Here is a 20483-nt window from a genome sequence, read left to right as displayed (position 1 = left end):
TGGTTCTTGTTTATAGTTTCTATTTTCTGTTTCATACTGTTTTAGTTCTCACTCAGTTCCTTTTTGTTGTCAGTGAGTTCCTTGAGCATCCTTATAATCATTCTCTTCAATTCTATATGTGATAGTTTTCTTGCCTCTATTTCATTTAGCTCTTTTTCTGGGGAATCTTCCATTCCTTTCGATTGCAGGTTCTTTCTTTGTCTACCCATTCTAGGTGACTCTTTTTGTTTGTTTTGAGATTCCAGATGCTCTGCTTTGCCAGCTTGTGGGGTGAACTTCTGTGATAGGGGGTCTGTGGGTCTCAATGGTGTGGACCCTCTTGTCTCCTGGTCTGGATGCTTTCTTCCATTTTTGTGGGCTCTCTCATTGTCCTTGGGCTTTACCTGTTGGTGGCTCTTTTTCTGTGGTGGGTTCTCCTGTCCAGCAGGTTTACTGGTATTCATGACTCCCACCTTGTCTTGTATGCTGTTGTATAGATGTTGGTTAACAAAGCAGTTTTACCAGATAACCAAATCTACGCCACCAAAAAGCACACCCCAATCAGTAATTCCTAATCATAATGTAAGAGTTTACCTGACAATATCAACAATCATAAGTTAGTTTCCCCAAACTCACTTGATCTTTTCTGCCACTTATTGTTAAGTTGCTAATTGCCCAAGCAGCTTCTTTTTGTGTTCCAAAGTCCCCCTGAAGATTAAAAATAAGAGAAATAATAAAATGAATTCTTTATTCAAAAAGTCTTGATTATAATATATTAACATACCTGATGAACTCACAATGTGACTGACCTTAGCAAGTTGATGAATAATCATGGGGATTAACCCAGCATCGATTACAGCTTGAACTTGCTGCTGGTTGCCTGCTGTTATGTTGGAAAGGAACCACACTGCTTCCTACAGTTGAGCAAAACACAGAGCACCTTCATTTGAAAACTATAGTTTTATATTTTTATATTTTTATTTTAACATACTTTATATATATAATAACAGAATCACCTGGGTTGCATTAAGGGGAAAGCACCTAAAAGTGATTAGGTTATAAAGAATCACTATTTTAAACAAGTTATAAGGAAACTTCTATTCATAATATTTGGGCCCCAATAACCTAGCATTTATCCATTCAATAAAATATATATCTACTATAAGCTAGGAACTGCTTTAGAAAATGCTGACATGGCAGAAAATAAAATAGAAACTCTATACTGATGGAGCTTTTTACATTTTTGGTGTATGAGCTCCTTCTAAAAGACAGATAATAAATAAATAAATAAATTTCCTAATATGTTGTTAAAACTACTTCTAATAAAGATGAGTTGCTTTATTATAAAACTACTTACAAGATATATTTAGAACTTAATCATCTAACTAGTGTAGTATGGGTCTACATAACATCTTACTGCAACCTGAAAGGATTTAAGCCATGTTACGTGCAGTCATGAACCAAAAGGTTTATTGTAATTTTAATGTCAAATGTGTACCTCTTCCTCCTCCACAGTTAAGATTTAATCGTAAATTTGTTTAACCACCCAATTGTGGTAAGATGTTAACAATTTCTGACTCAGTGTATACAGTATGTGAGTGTTCACTATAGTATTGTTGCAAAACTCTCGTAGCTTTGTAAATTTTCTAACTAAAATATTGAGGGAATAAAATCAAGTTGGTAACTTCTACCTCCAGGGTCCCAAGATGGTCCCAAGATACAAATAACACAAACATAAATAGGTGGAAAACTTCTGAAGCAACTAACCACTTGCTGAAATTGAGTGGGTATCTTACATAAATCCTTTTTCTTTTCCCCATATACCTTCCTTCACTTACAGCATATTGTATCATAGGCTGGAGCTTCTCTCTACCCCTTTCTGTCCGGCTTCCTCACTTCTCAACTGTTTCCAATTATAGAATACATTTAAGCTGTAAAAATCACCTATATTACTGAAATTTCTACAATAAAAATAACTTGCAGAGAGTCCGAGAGACTCTGGCTTCTTTGCTTTCATTGGAACAAATGTATATATACCTATGAAATATAATTTCTGACAACACACTTTTCTGTAAGAATCCAACTGTTAAAATATAGTCAAGCAACTATGTAAATATAGCTGTGACAGTAGAAATGATCAATTATTCTGGTTTTGGGGATGGTGACATTTCAGGAAGCTAAAACTGCATTAAGCTAAATGCAACTAAAACCATGAGATACCACTTCTACCACTAGGGTGGCAGTAAAAACAATATACACCAAAGGAACTGAAAGCAGGGAGTAAAACAGACAGTTGTATGCTAAAGTTCATAGCAGCATTATTCGCAACATCCAAAAGGTAAAACAATCCAAGTGTCCATCAATAGATGAATGGATAAAAAAAAATGTATATATGTACAATGGAAAATTTATGCAACCATGAAAAGGAATGAAGTTCTGATACCTGCTCCAACATGGATGAACCTTGAAAACATTAGCAATATGATATAAGCCAGACACAAAAACACTTAAATAAATATTTAACAATTAATAAGTTGGTATCTCAAGCTTGAAATCTTGAAAAGAGAAATTTTTATGATCTTTTAATTTAGGCCCCATCTTTAGGTACCATCTAATTTTGTAGGGAGATTATATTATGGTCTGTTTGTTTATAAAAGATACCAGCCAGCCCTGACCAGTGTGGCTTAGCTGGTTGAAGTGTTGTCCTTAAAGATCACAGGTTCAATTCCTAGTCAGGACGCATATGTAACTTGAGGGTTCAGTCCCCGGTCAGGGTGTGTGTAAGAGGCAACCAATCTATGTTTCTCTCCCTGTCTCTCTCCCTTTCTTCCCCTCTCTCAAAAATCACCATGTCCTCGGGTAAGGATTAAAAAAAAAAAAGATACCAGCCATCCAATGAGAGATGTTTTATGTATTCTCAACTAGTGGCTACTAATTTGCTAACTGTTGCTACTACTCAATCTATTTAAGTTAATACACTAGTTAGTACAAAAGTAATTTTTATTCTGTGATGATCAGGACAGCACATGTAGCAAGCAATTAAAAATTGAAACAAAATAATTACAGAGGTGATTTGGAATAATTTTCAACTTCACTGCAGTGATTTTGAAGAAAATCACAATCAAATAGCAACAAGAGAAACAAAAGGACAGTTAAAAGTGAGATATGCAAAAAGAAGGAAATGCACTGAGGATATATGCCTTACCTTATTTATCTTCTCCTTTGGGTGTGACAAGAGATTTGGGAAGTGTGACAGGACATCACAGTTGAGAACAACCTGGGTCTGCTCGTCGGTGCCAGTCACTATGTTGCCAACTGCTCTCAGTGCTGCTGTCTGGGGTGGGGATAAAATATTTTCTATAAACTTGTTTATGATGAAATGCATTCTGTATTTTTTCAGAATTCTGAGAAAATGTAAAGATGCAAGGGGTGAATGATTACCACTTATTGCATTCTTACACAATGCACTTCACAGAACTAGAAACAATTTTAAACACTAGTCTTGTGAAAATGGAACTATATGGACACATTGTATGGGAAAAGATTAAAAAATTTAAAATAAAAAAGTAAAGATCCATTTTTAACAGCTATTTTAATTACTAAATTGGTCCCATCTGGAATGGGCAGACATTTCCATCTAGAAAGTTACTTTGCAGAAGTGGGATCAACAGATTTATCAACTACATACCCCAAATTAGAGTGAGGAGAAACTAGGCAGAAAGAGGAGGAAATGCATGTAGGATGCTATTGCAATTATCTTGAGGAAAGAAAACAAGTCTTGAACTAAATCAGCTCTAGATACATACAGAGACGACTGATTTGAAGCTATGTAATCAGAATTGCCAGGATTTCGTAATGGAGAGAAAATGAAAGGAGGAATTCAAGGTTTCCAGCTTGGACTATGCCATCTGTCCACTGAAAGGGGATATAGGAAGAAGAGCAGTTTTGTGGGAGAAAAATGACACCTATCATTTTTGTCTGGTTGAAATAATAATGGGATGCTTAAAGGAGTTTTAAGAGGAATATCTAAAGGCTGAAGGACAATTGGCTACATGAGTCTGAAATGCAGCCAAGAATCTGGGTGAGATAAAGATTTGGAAATCAACACTATCAGGTTAAGTAAAATAGAATTATGGAAGACAGGTGCATACAAACAGAACTAAAGCCTAGTTGTTCAAGTTAATGGTTATAACAAACAATTTTATACAAGTAAGAAAACTTTTAAAATACTTACTTGAACTTTCACTTCCTGGTGGCTCAGAAGGGGCACAAGAAATGGTACAACCCCTGAATCAATAACCATCTGTATCTGCTCATTACCTCCATCTGTCAGGTATGATAGAGCCCAAACAGTATCTACAAGAATCTACAGGAAGTAAAAAAGAATTACCGGTTTATGTATTTGTTTGAATGCTTAAAATACATAATAGACCTCAGAGGTGGTAACATAAAAAGTAATTAAACTTCACATTTGAACTTGGTTACTTAACTGATAAACCTATGAAGTAGTAGGTAACTCTCTCTCTCAATGCCTACCTCAGCTCATTTAGCACAAAAATGAGACAGAAGTCTGGGACAACTTCTACCTCAACTTCTGCAGTTATACATCAGAGAGATGAATTTATTTATTTTTTATTTATTTAAAAAATTTATTTATTTTCGGAGAGGGGAAGGGAGGGAGAAACAGAGGGAAAAAAAACATCAATGTGTGGTTGTCTCTTGCAGCACACCCCCGCCCCACTGGGGACCTGGCCTACAACTCAGGCATGTGCCCTAGACTGGGAATCGAACTGGTGACCCTTTGATTTGCAGGCCAGTGCTCAATCCACTGAGCCACACCAGCCAGGGCCAGATAGATGAATTTAAAAACTGGCAGAAAAGCAATTCTCGCTGCTCCCACAGATTGAGAACCTAATAATCACATGGAAACACTTTAAATACAGAATGAAACAAATATACCATGCTGCCTCAAGTCTAGCAGAGACCTGAAAGATCATCTCTCTCTATACTAAGTGGTTTTCAAACATATCTAGCAATATAAATGATTTTTCAGATTAAGGTAAACAGATCAAAGAAATGACTTGGCATTTTAACTTCATTTGGAAAAAATATTATTTGCAAAGCTGTTGAAAAATGTCCTCACTTAATGATAGCATGGAGTATATATAAACATGCACTGTACACATTTAATTTTGCAAATAATAAAAAAAAATGAGGCTCAGACTTGTTGACTCATTCAAAGTCAAACAGCTTATACATAGTTCTCCTTGGTTGTCTTCAGAGAAATGTAAGCACAGGTCTCATCTCATGTAAAATCTACAGATGTTTCCTGTTAGGGTTGTCCAAATTAATGACATTCTTTTGTGCTGAAATAATAGCAACCACCTGCATTCAAATCTCTCCTTCAAAAAAGTGTATATATGAATAAGAGCAAATAAAGCCACATATAGCCCACATTTTCAGCATTACTAAGAATCAGAGGACAGTATAAATTTCAAGTTATTTGTAAAAAGAGAAAAAAATAAATTCAAACTTTTGTTTGAACCTCCTGTCCCAAGGATGTTTGAAACTTCAGAGAAGAGGAGAGGGCTTACTAGCATATTCTAGTAAAACAATCCCACATTAGTGGGACAGAGGCCACGTGGCCCAAACAGCCTACGATACTTTATATTTGTCCTCTACAGAACAATTTGCTGACATCTTTACTAGAGGATGAGCTTCATTCACTAAGATGACTGAGGAAATATCAAAGACTAACACAAATGTGAGGCTAAAAGTGGAAGAATAATTTATAAATGCTTCTTGTTCTGGAAAAATCGAAATATTGCAACTTCAAAAAAATAGGAAGACAGAAGCTCTGCCTGAGAGCTACCCCACCATATCTAGATATAGATATATCTAGATCTATAGATATGTGTATTGGCAAAGTCTGCCCACTACCCAGTCTAACAGCTAACATGATTAAAATAGAAATCAGAGGCTCATAACACAAAAGCTAAAATGTGCAGGCTAAAACTGAAAATAACTCATTATACCAAGAATCAAGATCATCAACTCAAAGGGAGGAAAAAACCAGTCACCAAATGCTACACTAAGATGACATAGGTACTGAAATTATCTGACAAGGATTTTAAAGTGACTATCATAAAAATGCTTCAGTGAGCAATTATGAACATGTTTGAAACAAATATGGAAGTCTCAGCAAAGAAATAGAAGACATCAAGAAGAACCAAAGGAAAGCTTAAAACCGAAAAGTTCAGTAATCAAAATTTAAAACTCACTAGAAGGACTCAAGAGTAGAATGTAAAGAGGAAAAAAAATTAACAAACTCAAAGATAGACCAATACAAATTATGCAATCTGAATGAAAGAAAAAACAAACAAACAAGGCTGCAAAGAAATGAGCAGTTCAGGGACTTGTAGGGCAATAATGAAAGATGTAACATTTGTGTTATCAGAGTCTCAAAGGAGAGGTGGAGCTGAAAAACATTTAAAGAAATAATGGGAGAAAATCTGGCAAAAGATTATGCCAGTTTGGCAAAAGACATAAACCTATAGATACAAAAATGAGAAAATGAGGCCAGAGAAAAAACAGAATAAGCTCATCAACTGTTGTACAGGTAAAAGATAGGAGTTAGAAAATACCATTTAAGCTCTGGCCTGATGGTTCAATTGGTTGGAGTGTCGTCCCATACACCAAAAGGCTGCGGGTTCAATTCCCAGTCAGGGTACATACCTAGGTTGCGGGTTTGATCCCTGGTCGGAGCGCATACAAAAGGCAACTGATCGATGTTTCTCACATCAATGTTTCTCCTCTCTCCCTCCACCCCCTTCCTCTCTCTCTAAAATCAATAAAAACAAACTCTGAGTGAGGATTAAAAAAAAACCCCAACATTTAAAACTGTCAAACCAGAGAGTAAAAAAGGGCATTATAAAAGATATAAGTATAAACGTAATATTACAACAAAACTAAACCTTTCTAAACACCAAGAGAAGTTTTAAAAGGAGAAAAGAAGTATATTCAGAAAATAAATGCACAAATTATTACATAAAATAATATGACAGTTAAAAACAAACATATGAAACAATGTGAATGGGTTTAACTGACCTATTAACAAGAAAAAGATTTTCAAATTGTCTCCTAAAAGAAAACCTACTCTATAGCACACCTAAAACAAAGTAATTCAGAAACACTAAAAATAAAGGAATGAGCAAAGAAATCCAAGTAAATAATAAGAAAATGGAGACTACAACCCTATTAGACAAGTTCAATTTAGGCTAAAAAGTATTACAAAGAACAAAGAAGGCTACTCTATAAAGCTAAATTTCACAATTTACAATGAAGTTGTAACAGTTATAAACCCCTACTCACCAAATAATCCTACAAATACCACACAAAGAAGAAACTAAAAAGATGTAAAGAACTATATAAAAATATATTAATAGATTTTCACACATTACTTTCAGTGTGAGGGAGGGATGTCAAGTAGGCAAAAAATGAGGATATACATTTTATAAACATACAGGCATACCTTATTTTGTTATGCTTTGCAGGTATTGCTGTTGACCCCAAGAAAGAAGATACCTACCAAGAAGGGCTCAAGGTAGTTAATTGGGCTCAAATTTAAAAACACAGCACAGCAGCTGTTTGCAAACAGGGGCCTCACACACAAGCCACACCTCAGGGAGAAGCCTGCACTGAGCTACTTTTTGGACTGTGTTCCTGCCATCTGAGCCAGACCTTACACGAGTTCCTGGAATTCCATTTCAACCAACAGGATTGAGACGTTCCCCATCCAATTAGCCATGCAGCTGTATCCTCATTAGCATCTTTACTGACCAATCAGGACAATGCATTTGGACCAGTCAGACTGTGAAGATTTGGAATCCTCTTCTGCATGAGGATGGACCATTCAGGGACCAGGCGCAGGGAGTTCTCTCTCTATAAGTCAGCTCCCCTCTGCCTGGAGGAGGACACTTTCCACCCAAGATTGAAGACTGTGTTTTCTGGCTGCAGACTGGAGCAGAACTGTCTAGCTGGAGAAGTTCCTCACTCACCCAAGGACCACCTCACAGCCATGCTGTTCCACAGCCGTGCTGTATTACAATTGAGCTGTTTGTACTGAATTAACTTTCCTTCTTCACTACACCCCAAACTGGGGATTGTTGTTGGCATTGAATTGATGCCAATTACCATTAATTGACATTACATGGCACCCAACATGGATATACTGAAGCAATGACCAGATCTCCTGATGCCATCCTAAAACCAAAGCATCTGGCACAAGCCCCTTGTGTTTGAGTTGTCTTCCCAGTGGCTCATGAAGGTCTTGAGTAAGTCCTTTCAGATCCAACATCTCCCAGACTTGTGGTTGAGATCTTGGAGATTTTATTTGGTTTAGGTATGGGCCCTTATCCGGTGACCTCAGTTCATTTGTTTGTACTGAGAGGGCCTGTTCATGTGATTTAGTTTTGGTGTCTAGAAGGGGTATCCCTCCATTGCATTTAGTATTAGGGAGGGTATTTTCTAGGGGGGGGTCTTTCCTCTGCCCCATTCAGTACCAAGGAGAGTATCCTCCAAATTGGTGATAAGCCTTGTCCATAAAGTTAGTGGGGATGTCAGGATGCTTTCATAAGGAGAGATACATGTAGGAATGCTCACCCTTAACAGGCACTGGGGAGGGGAGATGACACTCTCTATAGGAGGAGTGCAAAATGTCTAACCCATGCTCTAAAATTTTCATGCTAATCAACTGCTTCTTGGTGGCAGCAGAGGAATGTACAAAAACTGCAGTCCAGAGAACTGTGGATTGGCTAGGTCACTGGACAAAAATCATGCCAGATGATCTCAAGCTTTTTTGGCCAAGATGGGGTTCCTTTGAAACCCCAAAGCTTGTCTATTTGCATGTTCAATTAGAACAAAAATACCGTACCTCCCAGAAAGAATGGGAAGCCTTTAAAAAAAAAGTGGTCTAAAATAAAATCATGAGGCTACTATTGCCTCCCTTAAGGGAAAAAAAAAACCTTCTAAATTGTGTAAACACCTTGAAAAATTAGAAAAGGAAACTGGTGCTTGCAAAACTGGATCCCTCATGTACCAGCACCCCTTGCCCGCGCCCTGCCTAACCTCTGCATCTTTCCTTTCCCTCCCCCATCTTCTTTGTCTTCAGATGTGCAGCAGCCATCTTTTGCTCAAGCTTTAACTCTGGAGCCCTCTTTGTCTCTGGAACGCCTGAAAAATCTGTCCCTTTTAACTCAGGCCTTTTGGGGCCACTCTCTTTGCTTTCTGAGTTTTCCAAATTCACTGTGCACTGTTGCTTTCCTTTTGCTTTTGTTTGTTTGTTGATAAGCCCCCCTTAAGGAGAAACTTTAAAACAGAGGATCTCAAACCTCTCAGAGACAATAGAATGCATTCTGATTTTAAAAACAGCTTTAAAAGAATTCTTATAGCATGCAAAAACTTTGGCCATCTAACCAAACCTCAACTTAGTCCATCTGCCAGAAAACATATATGGATCCATAATTTTTGTATAATTTTTGAGTTTTGTATTGTGCTGTCTGGTTATATATGTCTATGCATGTTAAAGATAAAGTCTATTTCTACTGCTAGATAGGATTGCCAAAATTGATTTGTTAATTCAAATTTAGATTATAAAAAGACCCTATTTAATTGTCTTAAAACAAATAAGTGCTTACATAAATTAGAGACAACAGAATCTAACACAATTATTTTTCCAGTGCATATGATCTAGGATTAATCTTTAGTAAATAAAAACTAGCTTAAGGATGTTGGTTTAATTAAGAAGGGCATGTACTTGTCCACTGCTCTGCTAGCTTTGGGGCTAGCAAAAAAGATGGAAAACAAGGTTAAGTTTGGAGACCCGAGCATGTCATTTTGAAAGGCTAGAGGGGCACAAAATGACTCATATTAAGATCCAGACACTCTCAACAAATCCTAATTAGGATGTTATGGTAGTGAAAAATGACTGCATATAGAAAATAACATGTGTTTGGTAAAAGAAGGTATGAAGAATGCAGATACATTTTTATTGAAGGAAAAGAAAATAATTTTGTCCTAAAGGGATTATTTCTAGTTTATGAAGGATCAGATGTCTGTGGAATGTCTAAGGATGTTAACTTCACACATGCTTCAGACACAACTAGAGATGAACCAAGTGACAACTGCATACTTACATTTAATGCTTACATGCTTAAAAGGTAACTCACTAGACTTGGGGTGCTCAAACCCTGCACATTCCAAAGAAAGGACTGGCCCTTGATCAGCTCCTTTGAGATAACCTGAGCCCTTGGATTATCCTGCCTGATAACACTGTATACCTGAGACCTTCGGTCCAGAGAGGGAGCTTATGCTAATAATGTGATTTTATGGTGAACACTTCCTTCTGTTTACCTTAGGCCTTGGGCCACACTGTATCACTTTGACCTCTGGGAGGGAATGAAGACTAAGTAGCTAAGGTCAATCATGGAGGCTATTCATGCCTTATGTGAGCGACCACCAATAAAACTCTGGGCACCAAAGTTCAGAAGCTTCTGGTTGGCAATACTTCATATGTGCTGTCACACACGTTTGCTGAGAGAATAAAGTGCTGTCCTTACAACTCTACTGGGAAAGAACAACTGGAATCTTACACTGGTTTATCCTAAACCCTATCTTATATGCCTTTTGCCTTTATTAATTTTTAAAGCTGAATCTTTTTGCTGAGATAAACCATAAGTATGACTGTATCAGCTTTTTAGTTATTCCTTCTAGCAAATCCCTGAACTTGAAGGTGGTTTTGGGAACTCCAACACACATATCACCAAGTGTCACTACCAACCAAGTATCAGTACATAACCAATTTGCTACAACTGATTAAGTTCATTTTTAAGCAGTAAAATAGGCTAGATTGGTATTAACTGTAGGTAACACTCAAAATTGCCTAGGCATGTCAAGCTATGGGACAGACAACTTGAAAAAGGGCAGGAAAACCAAATGCTCCAGAATCACTGCAATTATAAATAAACTTTAAAAAACAAAATGACTAGAAAGCATAAATCAGTCCAAATTTCTTCTCTATTCCTCAGGGTCAATATTTAATTGTTCTAATGTCACACAGGCACATATAAGTCAATAAACTGCTTTTATCTCCATACCCCAACCCAGCTTTTCCAGCATTCTCCTAAGTTACTGTCTCATAAATTAAGCCATTCTTGGTGTTTTATACTTTGCCCTGCTGCTATTCTTGTTTTCAGTTGTGTCCTACCCTAAAACCCAAGTTAGAAAGCTGAGTATTATTCCTAATTCTTTCCTTCTCTCACCACCCATAACAAAACCAGCAAATTTATCATCTAAACATTTCTCAAGTCTTCCCTTGTCTTTTTATTCCTAATGTCTAAGCTGTAGTACTGGTCCTAATATTCTTTTACCCATACCACAAAATCACCACCTTCTGTCTTCCCAGCTCCAGTTTCCCCTAAAATCTACACACCACCTAGCAGTATGAGTTCTCAATCCAAAATACAAATCAGACCATTATTCTCTGGTTCCCTATCAGCTACATAAAAAGGATAAATGGCTCTTAAGGTGGTATACAATACCCTGCATAATCTAAACCTTCTTAAATCTGCCTTATTTTTTCCCTACACTGTTTCATAATTTATAATTTCTTCTCTCTATAAAAACTCTTTGCATATTCCTCTTCCCTTGCTGTTGCTGTTCAAATGCAGAGAATTCCTTTGCTTTCAATTTTTGCCCTTTTTCCAAATCCTACTTGATGTTCATACTTTTATAAATCTCTTAAATACTGATAAATTTCAAATCTGGATTGCCTTTTCCTTCTTGGAAACATAGCTGTGGAGGAACAAGTAAATCAGAATCAATGTGTCTGTCCTACAATGAACTCATCATCCTCACCTACCAGTCTCATCATTTTTGTCTGTTCCTTTTGATGGATGGTTCATGGTATTATTATCTACTCAAATTGCTAAATTAGAGACCAAAGTAATTTTTACTTTTCCTTATCTTTGATCTTTTCCTCTTGAAGTTCTACTCATTTTACCTCTTTCTCCTAAATGAAGCAAGGCAGAGTGTTATTCTTCCATGGAGTAAAACAATGGGTAAATTTCATTGAATCTAGAATTGAGTCTAGCTTTGATCTGGCTTCTATTGTTCCAATGAAGATCTCTTTCTGATTTGTTGTATGTTTGTGTTTTTATAATCTTATCTTTGTTTATACACACATAATGTGTGTGTGTGCCAGAATTGTGTGATTTATCATTGAGATTAAATAAAATACATCTGGAGAGACTTCCAGCCAAGATGGAGGTATAGGTAGACATGCTGTGCCTCCTCACACAACCAAAAGAAGGACAACAAAAAATTTAAAAACAAACAAACAACCAGAACTGTCAGAAAATCGAATTGCATGGAAATCCGGCAACCAAGGAGTTAAAGAAGAAACATTCATCCAGACTGGTAGGAGGGGTGGAGTGGGGCGGAGAGGACTCATGGCAATGCAGTGGCTGGTGGAATAGGAGGTCCCATATTCACCCGCAGATAAACCAGGAGGAACAACTGGAGAGCAAGACAGATTGCACAACCCAGGGTTCCAGTGCAGGGAAATAAAGCCTCAAAACCTCTGACTGAAAAAACCTTTGGGGGTTGCAGCAGTGGGAGAAACTCCCAGCCTCACAGGAGTTTGTTAGAGAGACCAACAGGGTCCTAGAACGTACACAAACCTACCCACCTAGGAATCAGCACCAGAAGGGCCCAATTTGATTGTGGGTAGTGGAGGAAGTGACTAGAAGCCCACCAAGAGCCTAGCAAGTGGCATTGTTCCCTCTCAGACCCCTCTCCCACATACAGTGCCACAATGTAGTAACGTGGGTTGCCCCAACCTGGCGAGTACTTAAGGCTCCACTCCTTACTATGTAACAGGCATGCAGAGACAAAAAAAAAAAAAAAAAAGCTCAAATGAAAGAATAGGTCAAAGCTCCTGAAAAGATAAAAGTAAATGACAAAGAGATAGCCAACCTATCAGATGTAGAGTTTGAAGCACTGGTAATCAGGATGCTCACAAAAATGGTTGAGTATGGTCCCAAAATAAAAGGAAAATGTGAAGGCTATGAAGAGTGAAATAAAGGAAAATGTACAGGGAACCACCAGTGATAGGAAGGAAACCAGGACCCAAATCAACGATTTGGACCAGAAGGAAGAAATAAACATTCGACCAGAACAGAATGAAGAAACATGAATTCAAAAAAAACAAGGAGAGGCTTAGGAACCTCTGGGACAACTTTAAGTGACCCAACATCTGAATCATAGGGGTACCAGAAGGAGAAGAGGAAGAGCAATAAATTGAAAACTTACTTGAAAAAATAATGCTAGAAAATTTCCCCAATCTGGTGAAGGAAGTAGACTTCCAGGAAGTCCAGGAAGCTCAGAGAGTCCCAAAGAAGTTGGACTCAAGGAAGCACACACCAAGGCACATCATAATTATGTTACCCAAGATGAAAGATGAGAGAATCTTAAAAGCAGCAAGAGAGAAGGAGACAGTTACTTACAAAGGAGTTCACATAAGACTATTAGCTTATTTCTCAAAAGAAACCTTACAGGCAAAAAGGGGTTAGAAAGTAGTATTCCAAGTCATGAAAGGCCAGGACCTACATCCAAGATTACTCTATCCAGCAAAGTTATCATTTAGAATGGAAGGGCAGATAGAGTGCTTCCCAGATTAGATCAAGTTAAAGGAGTTCATCATCAGCAAGCCCTTATTATATGAAATGTTAAAGGGATTTACATAAGAAAAAGAAGATGATCAAAAAATATGAACAGTAAAATGACAAAAACTTACAACTATCAACGACGAAACCTAAAAACAACAACAAACTAAGCAAACAACTAGAACAGAAATAGAATCAAAGAAATGGAGATCACAAGGAGGGTTATCAGTGGGGAGAGGGTGGAATGGGGGAAAAGGTACAAGAATAAAGTAGCATAAATAGTAGGTACACAATAGACAGAAGGAGGTTAAGAATAGTATAGGAAAAGTAGAAGTCAAAGAACTTATATCTATGATCCATGGACATGAACTAAGGTGGGTGGGAATGTGGGTGGGAAGGGGTGTGCAGGGCGGAGGGGAATAAAGGGGGGAAAATGGGACAACTGTAATAGCATAATCAATAAAATATATTTAAAAAAATGACAATAAGCAACACAAAAACGATTTCATAATATAGAGTATCATTTTGTAATTAGGAATTAAATCTACAGTAACCCCCCCAAAAAAGACCATCTATGCTGAATCTATTTCTATAGTCTCCTTTATGTTTACTATCACCCTTATGAGATGTTTATATTCTCCTATTTTACAAATAAGAATATTGAAACTCAGTAATGTAAAACTATCTAAGTTCATACAATGATGAATAAGTGCCATAGATGAGAACTGAAGCCAGGTGAAAGCACTATGCTCTTTCATACCATGACCACATAAACATACACTATTGTATGAAAACAAACAGGAAAACAAACTTAAATAAAGAAATAACCAACATGCTAGATTATGGAAGCACATATTCCCTGTAGCAACTAGAAAGCTTTACTAAGATATAACATTTGAAATAAGCATTATTAGGAGAAGGATGATGGTAGAAGTGATGACAGAGGTGACAAAGATAATTGTTTAACAGTTTTTATTGAGGGTTTAAAACACGTCAGGCATTGTTGTAAGCACTTTTCATGTTAACTCATTTATTCTTTACAAAAATCCTTTAAGATTGGTACTGACATAATCTCCATCTTACAAATGTGGAAAAAAAGAGGCAGATAGGTAATTTGTCTAAAATCATATAACTAGGATAAGTTAGATTTTGTCAAATAGAAAAAGTCATTTCAGAAACACGAGGAAAGGTACTCAGGACTCAGTAATACATGGAAGGTTAGGAAAATACAGGTAGTAAACCCAATGCACTGGTTAGGAAGTTAAGTTGCAGGTGTTTTTGAATCCCATTTTAAGGAGTTTGGGCTTTACCTTGATGTATACCCATCTGTTAATGGTCATAACTTACAAGAGGTATGGTGTGTTTGGAATAAGGAAAACTGAATGTAGGTAGGCCTATTTTGTCATTATAGTAGGTTTAAGGAGGTTGATGAAGGAATGAACTAGAAGCAGTAATGGCTAGGAGAGGCTATCATAAAGCCTAGAACTAAATTCAATAGCAACAGATACATTTAAAAAAATATTTTACCCCCTCTCTTTTATATTTATTATCTTATATGTCTTTTGCTAATCACTTTTCCATCCATTTTGAAAACAGGCTAGCATATACCTAAAAAGGTTTCATTTAATATTTATGACACTTTAAGCTATATGTCATAAATAAAAAGTTACTTTGGTTATCTTTAAAAGATTCCTTCATAAGAGCTTAATGTACTAAAACAAACTAGAGAAATGTGGTCCACTGTTTGTTTATGAACTACACTGTCTCTTGAGAAATGTTAGCAAAGATCTATTTTTTTTAAATCTCAATGATAAATCACATAATTCTGGCACAAACACACAAAGATAGGATTATAAAAACATAAACAAACAACAAATTAGAAAGAGATCTTAGCTGGAACAATAGAAGCCAGATCAATGCTAGATAGACTCAATTCTAATTCAGTGAAATTTACCCATTGTTTTACTCCATGGAAGAATTAACACTTTGCCTTGCAACATTTAGGAGAATTTTCAGATTGGCTAATAAAAACATTTGCCAGAATGTGTATAGTAAACACTTAACTAAATCTTATATAATAAACAATTTGTCTGAAAATGTATTTGCATTTAAAACTGGACAAGATATTCTTCAATATTATACCTCCAAAGGTTATACCCTGGGAGGCAGTGTGGTTTCATGGGAAATACACAAGATTTGTCATCTGAAGATGTGTTTTGAGTATCAACTTTGACCCTCATAAGCTCTGCAACTTTTAAACAAGTCACTTAATGTTTCTTTGAGGCTCAGTTTCTTACTGTGTAAAATGCAGACAATGATATTGTCTAGCCCACCTACTATAAGAATCAAATGAGATTTTAAAAATATGAAAATGCTTTATAAAATTTTTACCAATTAATACTGAAAAAACTACTGAAAATGGTACAGATAAATAAACTACATATGTGATATTTTCTTAAAGTTAGCATTTTGCCATCTGGATGGTTTACGCTATAAACTTCATTTAACCTTATTTCTAAAAACAACTTATACACTGTGGAAATTTGACAAGTCAATAACATATATATGTTCACATTTATTAAAAGCCCAAAGAATAAATGACCTTTCTCTTTCGTCAAGAGAAAAATCCTAAAACTAAGCTGCTTTACTTACATTTATGTCTGTATGGTATATGAGGACACATAATGCTGGCAAAATCTGAGGAAAGAAGACAAGACACTAGAGTCGATGAATATGTCTTTATAAAAATGAATAACTGATACAAAAAGCAGTAAATACTATTTGCAGGGTAAGAAAGACTATTAAATTTGTTTGACTCTCTGTTAGGAAAATGGAAATTTGATCAATTCAATCTGGAAAACCAAAATCATATTTCATATGACCAATTAATATATCCAAATACATCTGGCAGAGATTAATGTACCTTAAAGAAAAAACATTTATTTTCAATAACCTTTTTTATGAGATATAATGTCAAGTGAAAAGAATGGAGATGCAAGTACACCGTGTAGCTATTTTTAAAAAGTTACTTTTAAAACTGCCATCATCCTCTCACTTACCCGCTTAAAGTAACAATAAGATTTTATTTAATAAGCTACTTGAGTCAAATTGTCCAATTAAAGTTTTTGAGCTTAGATTTAGTTATGAAAGTTATAACCAGTACAAAGTATAAGTTTGTTTGTTAAATTCAGGCCTTAGAGATCTTTATTTATTTATTTTTTAAATCTGGGATAGGAATCACAGAATACTCTTTCCATGGTGGCAAAAGGTAGCAGAAGCCAGCAAAAGATGTCGATTATAAAGATTCACAAGCAACATTTCTCTACACAGTCAAATGATTGTAGGTTATGTAAGATTTTTGAAAACTTAAATACTCATTTATAAATTAGATGTAAATAGAAAAGTTTTTACTTGTTTTAATTGTAGATTTAACACTAAGTATGACACATTTAAGGACACTACTTTTGTTAGTAATCGGAAAAATTTCAATTGGACTTAATGCAAATTCACTTAAGAATATTTGCATATAATAAGTACACTAGTTTTATCTGTATCAATCCATTTTTTTTAGTGTTAAATCAACAATGCAACAACGTAGTAATAAAACTTTAAGATTTTATTTTCTTTTTCATTTTTCTGAATTGTTATTATTTTATTTTTATGAAAATAGTCATTAAAAAATAAGAATTACGGTGGACTGACAGACATTCTTTCAGGTCAAAATTTTTTTAACAGGAGTCAAAAAGTAAATGACATATTACTTTAAAATTCTCATACCTGCAATGAAATCAGTATATGCATTATCAATTCCCTGTGCATGAAAATCTTAAGCATAAACATAGGGAAAATATACCATCTGGCCTTTGCAATCTTCATTTACCTCCTGAACTGTTTCCATAGGCGGTGGGGGGTCCTTATTCCTGCAGAGATTGACAATGACCCATGTGACGTTCCGAAGGAAGGTGATGGGAATGGAGGGATTGATGAAGGACAGAAGAGGTTTGACAACTCCCAGTGATATGACATAATCTCTACATTGAGGACCATCACCTACAGAAATGAAAATTGTATTGAAAAAAAAATTACATTCAGGATGAGAAAGTCTGAAATGTATGCAATGGCTCATGTTGGGACATTGATGTTCTATGTTTCCTCACCATTAGTCAAGGGCATCAAGAGTTGCTGTTTCTCCAGACTTTGATTTGGGGGGGGACACAAATTTAACCTACCAATCTTGACAGCAAATTGCATACCTGTTTCAAAGAGGTACCATTTTAAATGAGTATTTATGAGGCAAAAAGATAGTCAACCCATGTTAAAATTAGAGGAAACATAGTGCGTCATGGCTATGCCAATGTAGGAAAAAAGTTAAGTAAGATTCTTAATTGAAGTCTTTTCAAACCTAAATGCAACTTACCTATAATGTTTCCTAAAGCCCATACTGCTTGCTCACAAACATTCTGATGTGGCGAATGGAGAAGTCTCAGAAAAAGAGGCACAGCATCTATTTTTTTTAAAAAAAGCTGATGTTTAGACTGCAAAATGGTGAAGGGTTTACATATTTTTAAGCCTAAATAAGCTGGTAAAATATACAGAACCTGTCACTCTATAATTAACCACTGAATGGAACAAATGGGGCAAATACTTTCAACCTAAAAATAATCAATTTTAGTATTTCCCCTAGTAATGTTCAAGTAATACACCTAATTAACAGTATATAAAAGTTGCTTTTAAATCACTAACTAAAAGCAAGCAGCAGTAATTTTTCCTATAATGCATTAAAATTTTTGCCTATAATGAATTAAAAAAAGAAAGAGTTCCTACACCAAATGCATAATCTTATAGTATTTTGTCATTTGGATTACATTTGTCAATGTAATCCAAATTTCTGATATGGGATTAACTAAAGAACTGGTTATTCCTAAATCAGGCCTACCTTATATTTTAAAAGAATTTATCATAATAATCCTTACTCTTTATATAACTTTCATGTTAACCCAAATTCTAAAACACTTGTATAATAATCATTCCAGGTATCAACAGAAAACTAAGCATAAGCCAGATCACTTTTTCATAAATTTCAGTTAGTTGTGTATGTACTATCTCTAGGATTTTCTGCTGTATCTCTGTACTACCTGTATTATTTACTTAACATTTAAATTAAAGTTGACTCACACCTTTAACAGCTTTATTGAGGTATAATTTACATATAATTTGTCTAGGTGTACAATTCAATGGTTTTTACTATTTATACAGAGTTGTACAGCTATCAACACAATCTAATTTTACAACATTTCCATCACCCTCAAAAGAAATCCCATACCCACAGCAGTCTTGCTGCCTACTTCCTCAGCCCCAGGCAACCTTTTAATCTGCTTTCTTTTTTCACACATTTTCCTATTCTAAATATTTTGTATAACTAAAATTGTATAATATGTTTTCTGTGTGTGTTTGGCTTCTTTCACCTAGCATAAGGTTTTTAAGGTTCATCCATGTTATAGCATGTATCCATACTTCATTCTTTTTTACTGTTGAATAATATTCAGCTGTGTACCACATTTTATCTACTCATCATCTAATGGATATTGGGTTATTTTGGGGGCTATTATGAGTAATGATGCTGCAAACATCTGAGTACCAGTCTTTGTGTGGACATGTTTCCCGTCTCTTGGTTCCATCTAGTAGTGGAACTGCTGTGCCGTATGGTAACTCTATGATTAACCTTTTGAGATAATCTTTTTTTCCAAAAAGGCTGAACCATTTTATATTCTTGCCAGAAATGTATGAGGGTTTCAATTCACTTACATTTATAATTTAACTAATTTTATTCTTCACCTTTATAAATAGAAGACCCATATCACTTGCCACAAACAGAAGATAACCAAAAAATTAAAAATGAAAACACAACACTGCTATTAAATTGTACCTACTAGTCTCTATTAAAAGTCCTAGTCTAAAATCTCTCCCCGTTCTGTTACAACTAACATCTAAGGGGAAACTGTCTCCTAAATGTTATCAAAATATCTAAAAAAGAAAAAAAAATAGTATCCTCACTACCTGATTCAACGTAACTTGTTGCTACATCATATACTACTTAACATCATCTTGAGTACTACCTAAAGTCAGTTTAGTGTTCCCCATTTTCATCAAAAAGCGTTTGTCAGTCTTATCAATACATTAATAAAAGCTATCCCATCTTGAGGTAGGCATACTTTTAAAAATATATATGTTACAAGCTAAAATGCATAAGCTACTTGGAACCTTTGAGTTATCAGAAACAGAAATTTAAAACCTGCTATTAGGAGATGGTCTCTACCTAAAAAGATAAGTCTATTCACATTTTAGTACCCACAATTAAAATTATTTAATGACAGATTAATGATACCTATGGGAGAGATGATAGTCATCGAAACTGGCTTATTATAAATTCACCAGTTTTAAAATGTTACAATATAAAATTACAATAAACTCCACTTTCTTGTCTTTATTTAAAAAAAACAAAAAAGGCCAATGAATAAGGAAGCTAATTTACTTACTAGACTGTACAACAGCTTGAGTCTGGGCAGAAGTTCCAGATGCTATATTAGTTAACGCCCAAGCAGCTTCAAACTGTAATGAAGGACTAGAAAAATAAATAAGTAAATAAAGATCTTTAGGCACAGAACTTCCACTTAAATTTATGATCTGCAGATCTATATCATTGTCCTTTATGTTACCCTTGATTTTCACCTGGTGATATCCAACTACCTATTGTATATCTCCACCTGAATGTCTCCTTGGCTC

General features: G+C 35.5%; 1 protein-coding gene across 2 annotated transcripts in view; it reads right to left on the bottom strand.

The window, feature by feature from the left end:
- KPNA3 (karyopherin subunit alpha 3) overlaps nt 1–20483 on the bottom strand; it is a 113627-nt gene that overhangs the window by 16405 nt on the left and 76739 nt on the right. For both annotated transcript variants that reach the window (XM_024569860.4, XM_024569843.4), the window contains 8 exons: nt 20237–20322; nt 18118–18204; nt 17581–17750; nt 16353–16397; nt 4214–4345; nt 3185–3313; nt 789–893; nt 616–687 (listed from right to left, as the gene is read on the bottom strand). In XM_024569860.4, the coding sequence (XP_024425628.1) occupies nt 616–687; nt 789–893; nt 3185–3313; nt 4214–4345; nt 16353–16397; nt 17581–17750; nt 18118–18204; nt 20237–20322 (826 nt within the window). The remainder of the gene's footprint in view (nt 1–615; nt 688–788; nt 894–3184; nt 3314–4213; nt 4346–16352; nt 16398–17580; nt 17751–18117; nt 18205–20236; nt 20323–20483) is intronic.

Source organism: Desmodus rotundus, chromosome 13 (genome assembly GCF_022682495.2).
Source record: "Desmodus rotundus isolate HL8 chromosome 13, HLdesRot8A.1, whole genome shotgun sequence".
NCBI classification, from domain to species: domain Eukaryota; kingdom Metazoa; phylum Chordata; class Mammalia; order Chiroptera; family Phyllostomidae; genus Desmodus; species Desmodus rotundus.
Note: the sequence above shows the minus strand (reverse complement) of the source record. Positions and strands in the feature narration are given on the sequence as shown.